Genomic DNA, 11,783 nt, shown 5'->3' with positions numbered 1-11,783 from the left:
GGGATTTGGGGGGGCGGGGGGGGGTGTCAGTGGGGGCTGGGGTGCCAGGCGGGTGCCCCTCCCCCCGCCCCTCCCCCCCCCAGGTGAGCTGCCTGCAGCAGGAGGACGATGACGACGAGGAGCAGGTGGGGGGAGGGGGGGGCGGGGAGGCCGGGGGGGGGGTGGGGAGGGGCCGGGGCCGTGCCCCCCCCCCCCCCCCCTTCTGACTCCCCCCCCCCCTCCCCCCCCCCCCCCTTAGGCCGAGGTGGCGGCGGAGCTGCGGGAGCTGGCGGGGGAGGGGCTGGTGGCGCTGGGCGGGGCCCTGGGCGCCGCCTTCGCCCCCCTCTTCCGGGAGGGCCCTGCCCCCGCTCCTGGCCGCCCTGGTGAGCGCGGGGGGAGGGGCGGGGGGGGCGGGGGGGGGCGGGGCTGACACCCCCCCCCCCCCCCCATCTCCCATCTCCCCTCCCCCCCCCCAGGGCCGTCGTCGCAGCGTGGGGGAGCGCTCGTGGGCGGCGGCCATCTTGGGGGAGGCGGGGGCGGGGCTGGGGGCGGGGCTGGCGCCCTTCCTGCCCCGCCTGGGCCCCGCCCTGGGCGCGGCCGCCGCCCGCGACCCCCCACCCCGAGGTGCGGGGCAACGCCCTCTTCGCCATGGGGCGCCTGGCCCAGGCCGCCGGCCCCGCCCTCGGACCGTATCCGCCAATCGCCGCCCGCCACGCCCGGGCCCCGCCCCCCCGCGGCCCTGGCCCCGCCCCCGCCTCCCAAAGCCCCGCCCCCAGGCCCTGGACCGCAGCCCCCCTCGCCCTGGCCCCGCCCACCGCGGCCCTGGCCCCCGCCCCCGGGCCCTAAACAACGCCCACTCTTGCCCTGGCCCCGCCCCCCCGCGTTTCGAAGCCCCGCCCCCGCGGCGGTTGGCCCCGCCCCCGCTTGTAGCCCCGCCCCCGCGGCCCTGTCCCCGCCCCCCGCCTTTAGCCCCGCCCCTCCAGGCATTAGCCCCACCCCATGCGGCCCCGCCCCCCCGTTCAGTAGCCCCGCCCCTGCGGCCCCGGCCCCGCCTCCGGGTCGGTGGCCCCGCCCCCCCCGTTCAGTAGCCCCGCCCCCCATACCCCTGTCCCCGCCCCTGCGGCCCCAGCCCCGCCCCCAGGTCGGTAGCCCCGCATCCCCATCCCCGTGGCCCCGCCCCCCCGTTCGGTAGCCCCGCCCTCGCGGCCCCGTCCTCGCCCCCCCCGCTCGGTAGCCCCGCCCCCCCGCTGGGTGGCCCCGCCCCCCGCTCGGTAGCCCCGCCCCCCCGGGTGGCCCCGCCCCGCTGGTTGGCCCCGCCCCTTTTCCTTGACGCGCAGGGCGTGGCCGGGCGGGGCCGTGCTGCGGCGGGCGCTGGCGCGGGAGGGGCCGGGCCGGGTGCGGGACAACGCCTGCGGCGCCCTGGCGCGGCACGGGGGGGCGCTGCCGCCCCAGCTGGTACGGGGGCACTGGGGGCACTGGGGGGGGACTGGGAGTGTGCTGGGGGGGGCTGGGAGCGTGCTGGGGGGGGCTGGGAGCGTGCTGGGGGGGGCTGGGAGTGTACTGGGGGGGACTGGGAGGGACTGGGAGCGTGCTGGGAGGGGACTGAGAGGGACTGGGAGGGGACTGGGAGCGTGCTGGGGGGGACTGGGAGGGGACTGAGAGGGACTGGGGGGGACTGGGAGCGTGCTGGGGGGGGCTGGGAGTGTACTGGGGGGACTGGGAGGGACTGGGAGCGTGCTGGGGAGGAACTGGGAGTGTACTGGGGGGGACTGGGAGGGACTGGGGAGAGCACTGGGAGGGACTGGGGGGCACTGGGAGGGACTGGGAGTGTACTGGGGGGGACTGGGAGGGGACTGAGAGGGACTGGGGGGGACTGGAAGGGTATTGGGGGGACTGGGACTGGACTGGGAGTGGACTGGGGAGGACTGGGAGTGTACTGGGGGGGACTGGGGTGGCTGGTGGGGACTGGGGGGGGAACTGGGGGGCACTGGGAGTCTACTGGAGGGGGGCTGCGGCGTACTGGGAGTGTACTGGGGGGTACTGGGAGGGACTGGAAGGGTATTGGGGGGACTGGGACTGTACTGGGAGTGTACTGGGGGGGACTGGGAGGGACTGGGAGCATGCTGGGAGGAACTGGGAGTGTACTGGGGGGGACTCTGGGAGGGACTGGGAGCATGCTGGGAGGGACTGGGAGTGTACTGGGGGGGACTGGGAGGGACTGGGAGAGCACTGGGAGGGACTGGGAGAGCACTGGGAGGGACTGGGGGGCACTGGGAGGGACTGGGAGGGACTGGGGGGCACTGGGAGGGACTGGGGCCGTACCGGGAGGGACTGGGGCCGTACTGGGGGGTGTACTGGTGCATACTGGTGCGTACTGGTGCGACTGGGCAGGTGGTGCCGCTGGTGCTGGGGGCGCTGCCGCTGGAGCAGGACCTGGGGGAGGAGCCCCCCGTCTTCCAGTACCTGGTGGGGGTGCACGGCCGGGACCCCCCCCCCAGGTGAGCCGCACTGGGGGCACTGGGAGGGACTGGGAGGGACTGGGGGGGTCTCTATGGGCACTGGGGGGGCCTGGGAGGGACTGGAGGGGGAATGGGGGCACTGGGAGGGACTGGGGGGTCTCTATGGGGCACTGGGGGGGGCACTGGGAGGGACTGGGAGGGGGAATTGGGGGCACTGGGAGGGACTGGGGGGTCCCTATGGGGCACTGGGGGGCACTGGGAAGGACTGGGAGGGAGTGGGAGGGCACTGGGAGGGACTGGGGGGGCACTGGGGGTCCCTATGGGGCACTGGGGGGCACTGGGAAGGACTGGGAGACACTGGGAGTGTGGGGGCACTGGGGGCCCCTTTGGGGCACTGGGAAGGACTGGGGGGGCACTGGGAGGGACTGGGGGGGCACTGGGGCCCCTATGGGGCACTGGGGGGGGCACTGGGGGGCACTGGGAGGGACTGGGGGGTCTCTATGGGGCACTGGGGGGGGCACTGGGAGGGACTGGGAGGGGGAATGGGGGCACTGGGAGGGACTGGGGGGTCCCCTATGGGGCACTGGGGGGCACTGGGAAGGACTGGGAGGGAGTGGGAGGGCACTGGGAGGGACTGGGGGGGGCACTGGGGGTCCCTATGGGGCACTGGGGGGCACTGGGAAGGACTGGGAGGGAGTGGGAGGGCACTGGGAGGGACTGGGGGGGCACTGGGGTCCCTATGGGGCACTGGGGGGCACTGGGAAGGACTGGGGGGCACTGGGAGGGACTGGGGGGGCACTGGGGGCCCCTATGGGGCACTGGGGGGGCACTGGGGGGCACTGGGAGGGACTGGGGGGGCACTGGGGGTCCCGGGCCCCCCTGACCCCCCCCGCCCCCCCCAGCTGTGGGCGCACGCGGCCGAGCTGCCCCGGGCCTGCGGGCAGCGTCGTGGGGAGGCGGGGCGCCTGCCCCCCGGTACGGGGGGGGGGGGGGGGGGGCACGGGGGGGCTCCATGGGGGAGATGTGGGGCGGGGGGGGGGGCGGGGGGGGGGGGGAGATGTGGGGCGGGGGGGGGCTCCATGGGGGGGATGTGGGGCGGGGGGGGCACCGGGGGGGGGAGATGTGGGGCGGGGGGGGGCTCCATGGGGGGAGATGTGGGGCACGGGGGGGCTCCATGGGGGGGATGTGGGGCGGGGGGGGGGGCACCGGGGGTCGGATGTGGGGCGGGGGGGGGCACCGGGGGGGGGGGGGAGAGTGGGGCGGGGGGGGGCACTTGGGGGTCAGATCTGGGGCTGGGGGGGGCGGTTGTGGGGGTCAGATGTGGGGCGGGGGGGGGGGGCACTTGGGGGTCAGACGTGGGGCGGGGGGGCGGTTGGGGGTCAAATCTGGGGCTGGGGGGGCACTTGGGAGTCAGAGGTGGGGCGGGGGGGGGCGGTTGGGGGTCAGACGTGGGGCGGGGGGGGCACTTGGGGGTCAGAGGTGGGGCGGGGGGGGGCGGTTGGGGGTCAGACGTGGGGCGGTGGGGGGGCACTTGGGGGGTCAAATTCTGGGGCTGGGGGGGGCACTTGGGAGTCAGAGGTGGGGCGGGGGGGGGGGCGGGTTGGGGGTCAGATGTGGGGCGGGGGGGGCGGGGGTTGGGGGTCAGAGGTGGGGCTGGGGGGGGGCGGTTGGGGGGTCAGACGTGGGGCGGGGGGGGGGGCGGTTGGGGGTCAGAGGTGGGGCTGGGGGGGGCGGGTTGGGGGTCAGATGTGGGGCGGGGGGGGGCGGTTGGGGGTCAGACGTGGGGGCGGGGGGGGCGGTTGGGGGTCAGACGTGGGGCGGGAGGGGCGGTTGGGGGTCAGAGGTGGGGTCGGGGGGGGGGGGGGGGAGCACTTGGGAGTCAGAGGTTGGGGGCGGGGGGGGGGGGGGGGGGCGGTTGGGGGTCAGAGGTGGGGCGGGGGGGGGCGGTTGGGGGTCAGACGTGGGGGCTGGGGGGGGCGGTTTGGGGGGGTCAGAGGTGGGGCGGGGGGGGGGAGCACTTGGGGGTCAGAGGGGGGGGCGGGGGGCCCTGACCCCCCCCGCCCCCCAGAGCTGGAGGCGGGGGGTGCTGGGGCTGCTGCGGGAGGTGGGGGGCAGCCGCCCCACGGCCTTCGAGGAGGGGCTGGCGCGGCTGCCCCACGGCGAGGCCGCCCGCCTGCGCCAGGCCCTGGTGAGGCCCCGCCCCCGGGAACGCCCCGCCCCCCGAGTACAGCCCCGCCCCCCAAGGAACGCCCCGCCCCCAGGAACGCCCCGCCCCCCGAGTACAGCCCCGCCCCCCGAGCACAGCCCCGCCCCCCGAGCAACGCCCCGCCCCCAGTAACGCCCCGCCCCCAAGTCCAGCCCCGCCCCCCGAGGAACGCCCCGCCAAGTCCAGCCCCGCCCCGCCAAGTCCAGCCCCGCCCCCAAGTCCAGCCCCGCCCCCAAGTAACGCCCCGCCCCCCAAGTCCAGCCCCGCCCCCAAGTCCAGCCCCGCCCCCAAGTCCAGCCCCACCCCCAAGTCCAGCCCCACCCCCTGAGTAACGCCCCGCCCCCCGAGGAACGCCCCGCCCCCCGATGAACGCCCCGCCCCCAAGTCCAGCCCCGCCCCCCAAGTCCACCCCCCGCCCCCACCCCTCCGCCCCTCCCCCTCCTCCCCTCCCCGTGACGTCATGGTGGCCACGCCCCGTGACCTCACGGCCGGTTCCCCCCCCCCCCCCCCCCCCCCCCCAGGGCCTGGCCGACGCCCCGGGAACCTGCTGACGTCATCGGCGTGAGGTCATCGCGGCGACGTCCCGTTCCCCCCCCCCCCCCTCCCCCGCGGCGCGGGGGCGGGGCAATAAAGGCGGTGGGGGCAGAGGCCGTGGTGCGCGTGGGGCCGCCCCTCCCCCCGCGGGTTTAATGGGGGCGGGGGCGGGGGGAGGGGGGCGGGGCCTCCCGCCCCACGGCGGGGGAGGGCGGGGGGGGCCCGCGGGGGCCCGGCCCCACGGCGATGGGGCCGAAGGGCCGGGCCTGCTCCAGCCGCAGCCAGCCGGCGCCGCACAGCTCTGGGGGGGGGGCGGGGGTCAGCCCCACACTTGGGGGGCGGCCCCACACTTGGGGGGCGGCCCCACACTTGGGGGGCAGCCCCACAGCGGGGGCGGGGGTGGGGGTGGGGGAGCAGGGCAAGAGCGGGCGCCGCCGCTGGGGGGGTGGGCGCGCCCCTCCCCCCCCCCGCGCGGGGCTGCCCCCCAAGTGTGGGGCCGCCCCCCAACTCACCCAGGCAGAGGTAGAAGAGGCGCCCCACCAGGCCGCGGGGGGCCCCGGGGGGCAGCAGCGCCCCCAGCTCCGCGCCCCCCGGCCGCCGCGCCGCCGCCGCCACCAGCCTGCGGGGGGGAGCCGCCGTGGGGCCGCCGTGGGGCGCCGTGGGGCACTGTGGGGCGCCGTGGGGCCGCCGTGGGGCCGATGTGGGGCGCCGTGGGGCGCCGTGGGGCGCTGTGGGGCGCCGTGGGGCCGCCGTGGGGCCGATGTGGGGCGCCGTGGGGCTGCCGTGGGGCGCTGTGGGGCGCTGTGGGGCGCTGTGGGGCGCTGTGGGGCTGCCGTGGGGCGCTGTGGGGCGCCGTGGGGCTGCCGTGGGGCGCCGTGGGGCGCCGTGGGGCCGCCGTGGGGCGCTGTGGGGCGCCGTGGGGCCGCCGTGGGGCGCCGTGGGGCACCGTGGGGCGCCGTGGGGCCGCCGTGGGGAGCCGTGGGGCCGCCGTGGGGCGCTGTGGGGCGCTGTGGGGCGCCGTGGGGCTGCTGTGGGGCGCCGTGGGGCGCCGTGGGGCCGCCGTGGGGCTGCCGTGGGCCGCCGTGGGGCGCCGTGGGGCACCGTGGGTCGCCGTGGGGCCGCCGTGGGGCGCTGTGGGGCTGCCGTGGGGCGCTGTGGGGCCGCCGTGGGGCCGCCGTGGGGCACTGACCTGCGCAGCGCGGCCGCGTCGGGGGCGGCGGCGGGGGGCAGCTCGGGCAGCTCGGGCAGCGGCGGGGGGGGCGGCGGGGGGCTGCGGGGGGGCGGGGCTCAGGCGCTGCCCCCCAAGTCGCCCCCCAAGTCGGCCGCCCCCTCCCCCCCCCCCGCTCACCGTCGCTCCTCGGGGGGCGGCAGCTCCTCCTCCAGCGCCTCCAGCGTCACCTCTGGGGCGGGGGGAGCGCGGTGACCCACGGCCGCCCCTCCTGCCCCACAGCCGCCCCGCGGCGGCCCCCCGGCCCCGCCACAGCAGCCCCACAGCCGCCCCACAGCAGCGGGCGGTGACCCACAGCCACCCCTGGGGCCCCACAGCGACCCCCGGCCCCACCATAGCAACGCCCATTGACCCACAGCAGCCCCACGCCCGCCCCACAGCAACGGGTGGTGCCCCACAGCGACCCCCTGGTGCCCCCCAGCTGCCCCATAGCGCCCCAGAGCCGCCCCATAGCAACCTACGGTGACCCATAGCAACCCGGACCCACCCCATAGCCGCCCCATGGCACCCCCCAGCCGCCCCACAGCTGCCCCATAGCAACCTACGGTGACCCATAGCAACCCGGACCTGCCCCCCAGCCGCCCCATAGCCGCCCCATAGCGCCCCCCAGCCGCCCCATAGCGCCCCATAGCGCCCCATAGCCACCCCATAGCGCCCCCCAGCCGCCCCATAGCCACCCCATAGCGCCCCAGAGCTCCCCCCCAGCCGCCCCATAGCGCCCCATAGCCGCCCCATAGCCACCCCCCCGGCCGCCCCATAGCCGCCCCATAGCCACCCCATAGCGCCCCCCAGCCGCCCCATAGCCACCCCATAGCCACCCCATAGCGCCCCCCAGCCGCCCCATAGCCACCCCATAGCGCCCCAGAGCTCCCCCCCAGCGCCCCCAGCCGCCCCATAGCGCCCCCCAGCCGCCCCATAACCGCCCCATAGCCGCCCCATAGCCGCCCCATAGCGCGGCTCACCCAGGGAGGGCAGGGCGGGCAGGCTGGGCTCCAGCGCCTCCCGCAGCACCTGGGGCCGGGACCCCCCCGTCAGGGCGCCGTGGGGCCGGGCCCCCCCCAGCGCCGCCGCCCTGGGGCCGCCGTGGGGCCGCCGTGGGGCCGGGGCCTCACCTCCACCTCGCTGGGCAGCTCCGGGGGCGCCGCGGGCGGGGGGCGGGCGCAGCGGCCCCACAGCCCCCGCAGCTCGGGGGGCAGCCGGCCTGGGGGGGGAGGGGAGGGTCAGGGGGTGGGGGGTGGGGGAGGGGCGGGGGTGGGGGAGGGGCTCCTCACCGCCCGCGGGGGTCTGCAGCAGCTCGGCGGGGGCGCGGCGCCGCTTGGGGGGCGGCTCCAGCAGCACCTGGGGGGGGGGGGGGCGGGGGCCGCCCCATAGATGTGGGGCTCGCCCCACAGATGTGGGGCACCCCGCGGGGGCGGGGCTCGCCCCATAGATGTGGGGCTCACCCCAGGGATGTGGGGCTCACCCCATAGATGTGGGGCACCCCGCGGAGGCGGGGCTCACCCCATAGATGTGGGGCTCACCCCAGGGATGTGGGGCACCCCACAGATGTGGGGCACCCCGCGGGGGCGGGGCTCACCCCATAGATGTGGGGCTCACCCCATAGATGTGGGGCACCCCACAGATGTGGGGCACCCCGCGGGGCGGGGCTCGCCCCGTGGCCGCTCACCAGGGGCCGGCAGTGGCCGCGGGGCCGCAGCAGCTGGGCCTGGAAATCCGGCTGGGGGATCTGGGGCTGGGGGTCGATGTGGGGCGGGCGGCGGCGGCGGCGGGGGGGCGCCTGGGGGGGCGGGGGTCAGCGCCGGCCGCCCCACGGCCGCCCCACGGCTGCCCCACGGCTGCCCCACGGCCGCCCCACACCTACCTCGGGGGGGGGCGGGGGCAGGCTGGGCTCCTCGGGGGGCCGGGGGGCTGCGGGGGGAGGGGAGCGGTGAGGGGCTGCCCCCCAAGTGCCCCCCCCGCTGCCCCCCAAGTGCCCCCCCCCCCCCCCCCCGCTGCCCCCCAAGCGCTCACCCAGGGGCGGGGGCGGGGCCGGGACCTCCGGGAGCTCCTCCACTGGGGGGCCGGGGCAGCCGCGCCGTGGGGCTGGGGCCCACGAGTGGCCCCCGCCCCCCAAGTGCCCCCCCCAGACCCCCAAGTGCCCCCCCAGACCCCCAAGTGCCCCCCAAGTGCCCCCCCCAGACCCCCAAGTCGTCGTCCCCCGGACCTACAAGTGCCCCCCCCGCCCCCCAAGTGCCCCCCCACTGCCCCCCTGCCCCCCAAGTGCCCCCCCAGACCCCCAAGTGCCCTCTAAGTGCCCCCCTGCCCCCCAAGTGCCCCCCAGACCCCCAAGTGCCCCCGCCCCCCAAGTGCCCCCCCAGACCCCCAAGTGCCCTCCAAGTGCCCCCCAAGTGCCCCCCAGACCCCTAAGTGCCCCCCCGCCCCCCAAGTGCCACCAGCCTCCCAAACACCCCCCAACAGCCCTGCCCCCCAAGTGCCCCCCAAGTGCCCCCCTGCCCCCCAAGTGCCCCCCCCGCCCCCCAAGCGCCCCCCCTGCCCCCCAAGTCCCGCCAGAGTCCCAAACACCCCCCAACAGCCCCAACCCCAGACCCCCAAGCGCCCCCCCCGCCCCCCAAGCGCCCCCCGCCCGCACCGGGGGGCAGCAGCTCGCCCTCCGCCTCGGCCAGCAGCTGCAGCTCCCGCGCCGTCACCTCCGGCAGCTCCTCCTGCGCCCCACAGCGCTGTGGGGCAGCCCCACGGCGGGGGGGGGGGCACAGCCCCCCCATGCCCCCGCCCCCCAACCCCCCCCCTCCCCGCCATGGGGCAGCCCCCCCACTATGGGGCAGCCCCCCGGGATCCCTCAGCCCCCCCGCTATGGGGCAGCCCCCCCGCTATGGGGCAGCCCCCCGGGATCCCTCAGCCCCCCCGCTATGGGGCAGCCCCCCCCGCTATGGGGCAGCCCCCCCGCCGTGGGGCAGCCCCCCCCCCCCCCCCGCCGTGGGGCAGCCCCACCTCGAGGGCCGGCAGCAGGGGCAGCTCGGGCTCCCGCAGGGTGATGCTCTCGGGGGACACGGTCGGGGGGGGCCCTGGGGGGGGGCGAGAGGGGGAGGGGTCAAGCCAGCCCCACGCTCGGGGGGCCCAGCCCCACACTTGGGGGGCAGCGCTCACCCGGGGGGGGCGGGAGCTCCTCCAGCAGCCGCCGCACCTGGGGGGAGGGGGGCAGAGGTGGGGCCCCGCCGTGGGGCGGCGCCGTGGGGCCGCGCCGTGGGGCGGCGGCGGGGCCGTGGGGCAGCGGGGCCGTGGGGCAGCGGCGCCGTGGGGCAGCGGGGCCGTGGGGCAGCGGGGCCGTACCTGGGGCAGCGCCGTGGGGCTGGGCAGCCCCGGGCCCATCACCCCGAAGAAGGGGTCGGGGGCCAGCTCCAGCGCCGCCATCAGCGCCCGGGCGTCCGCCACCAGCTGCAGCCTGGGGGGCACGGGGGGGGGCTGGGGGGGGGCTATGGGGCGGCTATGGGGCAGCTATGGGGCAGTGGGGGCTGGGGAGGGGCTATGGGGCAGCTATGGGGCAGTGGGGGGGCTGGGGGAGGGGCTATGGGGCAGCTATGGGGCAGTGGGGGGGCTGGGGGAGGGGCTATGGGGCAGCTATGGGGCAGTGGGGGGGCTGGGGGGGCTATGGGGCGGCTATGGGGCAGTGGGGGGGCTGGGGGAGGGGCTATGGGGCAGCTATGGGGCAGTGGGGGGGCTGGGGGAGGGCTATGGGGCAGCTATGGGGCAAGCTATGGGGGCAGTGGGGGGGGCTGGGGGAGGGGCTATGGGGCAGCTATGGGGCAGTGGGGGGGCTGGAGGGGGCTATGGGGCAGCTATGGGGCAGCTATGGGGCAGTGGGGGGGCTGGGGGAGGGGCTATGGGGCAGCTATGGGGCAGTGGGGGGGGCTGGGGGAGGGGCTATGGGCAGCTATGGGCAGCTATGGGGCAGTGGGGGGGCTGGGGGAGGGGCTATGGGGCAGCTATGGGCAGTGGGGGGCTGGAGGGGGCTATGGGGCAGCTATGGGGCAGCTATGGGGCAGTGGGGGGGCTGGGGGAGGGGCTATGGGGCAGCTATGGGGCAGTGGGGGGCTGGGGAGGGGCTATGGGGCACTGGAGGCAGCTATGGGGCAGCTTTGGGGCAGCAGGGGGTTGGGGGGAGGGGTTATGGGGCACTGGGGGAGCTATGGGGCACTGTGGGGGGGCTATGGGGCAGCTATGGGGCACTGGGGGGTGGCTATGGGGCACTGGGGGGCTATAGGGCAGCGTGGGCAGTTTTGGGGTGCTATGGGGCAGTGGGGGGGGCTGTGGGGCAGTGCTGGGGGGCCATGGGGCGGCCATGGGGCAGCTATGGGGCGGTGTGGGGCGCTGTGGGGCTGACTCACGGCGGGGGGGGCTGATGTCGATGTTGGGGGGGGGCCGGGCCCGGTGCAGCCGCTCCAGGACCTGCGCCGCCTCCTCTGAGCGCCCCGGGGGAGAGGGGCCCGTCAGCCCCGCACCCCGCCCCGCACCCCGCCCCACACCCTGCCCCACACCGTGCCCCACAGCCGCCCCACGGCGCACCCAGCAGCAGGCCGCACTGCCGCCCGTAGACCCGCGCCAGCCCCAGCTGCAGCAGCGCCGCCAGGTAGAGGGAGCAGCGGGGGGGCGGGGCCCCGGCCGGAGGGGGCGGGTCCTCCCAGCCGCCCCGGCCAATCACGAACGCCGTCACCGCCTCGCTGAGGGGAAGACAGACAGGGCTGGGAGGGGGCGGGGTTACGGGGAAGGGGCGGGGCTACGGGGAGGGGGCGGGGCTACGGGGAGGGGGCGGGGTTATGGGGGTGGGGTTACGGGGAGGGGGCGGGGCTACGGGGAAGGGGCGGGGTCATGGGGGCGGGGTTATGGGGAAAGGGCGGGGTTATGGGAAGGGGTGGGGTTATGGGGAAGGGGCGGGGCTACGGGGAAAAGGCGGGGCTACGGGGGAAAGGCGTGGTTACAGGGAAGGGGCGGGGCTACGGGGAGGGGGCGGGGTTACGGGGAAGGGGCGGGATCACGGGAGAAGGGGTTACGGGGAAGGGGCGGGGTCACGAGGAAGGGGGCGGGGTCATGAGGAAGGGGGCAGTGTTACGTGAGAAGGGGGCGGGGTTACGTGAGAAGGGGGCGGGGTTACGGGAGAAGGGGGGCGGGGTTACGGGAGAAGGGGGGGCGGGGCCACGGTGACAGAGCTCCGGGGGGTGGGCGGAGCTCCGGGGGAGGAGGGGGGGCGGGTCCCCCCAGCCCCCTCAACCAATCACGAACGGCCTCCCCGCCCCGCTGAGGGGCAGACAGACAGGCCGGGGGCGGGGCCAGGGCGGCGGCCATCGCCCCACGTGACCCCCCCCCCCCCCCCCCCCCCCGTTTA

The 11,783-nt window shown here is 78.3% G+C and overlaps 2 protein-coding genes across 2 annotated transcripts; one reads left to right on the top strand and one right to left on the bottom strand.

Annotated features, from left to right (window-relative positions):
* Positions 1-13: 13 nt before the first annotated feature.
* LOC309604240 (importin-4-like) lies at positions 14-5,209 on the top strand (the record flags this gene model as incomplete). The annotated part of the gene is made up of 7 exons (XM_082339168.1): positions 14-125; positions 239-362; positions 456-668; positions 1,317-1,434; positions 2,371-2,473; positions 3,339-3,413; positions 5,166-5,209. Exons 3-7 carry the CDS (start codon positions 628-630, stop codon positions 5,207-5,209), a joined length of 381 nt encoding a protein of 126 aa, XP_082195294.1. The 5' UTR covers positions 14-125; positions 239-362; positions 456-627.
* A 288-nt stretch (positions 5,210-5,497) lies between these two features.
* LOC309604239 (uncharacterized protein) lies at positions 5,498-11,743 on the bottom strand (the record flags this gene model as incomplete). Its single annotated transcript, XM_082339167.1, has 11 exons — positions 5,498-5,527; positions 6,280-6,448; positions 6,527-6,578; positions 7,369-7,607; positions 7,678-7,744; positions 8,073-8,267; positions 9,036-9,123; positions 9,734-9,845; positions 10,785-10,863; positions 10,967-11,121; positions 11,670-11,743. 11 exons carry the CDS (start codon positions 11,741-11,743, stop codon positions 5,498-5,500), a joined length of 1,260 nt encoding a protein of 419 aa, XP_082195293.1.
* Between the last annotated feature and the right edge of the window lie 40 nt (positions 11,744-11,783).

This window comes from Platalea leucorodia (genome assembly GCF_965183815.1).
Source record: "Platalea leucorodia genome assembly, contig: HAP1_HAP1_SCAFFOLD_505, whole genome shotgun sequence".
Taxonomy (NCBI): Eukaryota; Metazoa; Chordata; class Aves; order Pelecaniformes; family Threskiornithidae; genus Platalea; species Platalea leucorodia.
This window is presented reverse-complemented; position numbering and strand designations above follow the sequence as displayed.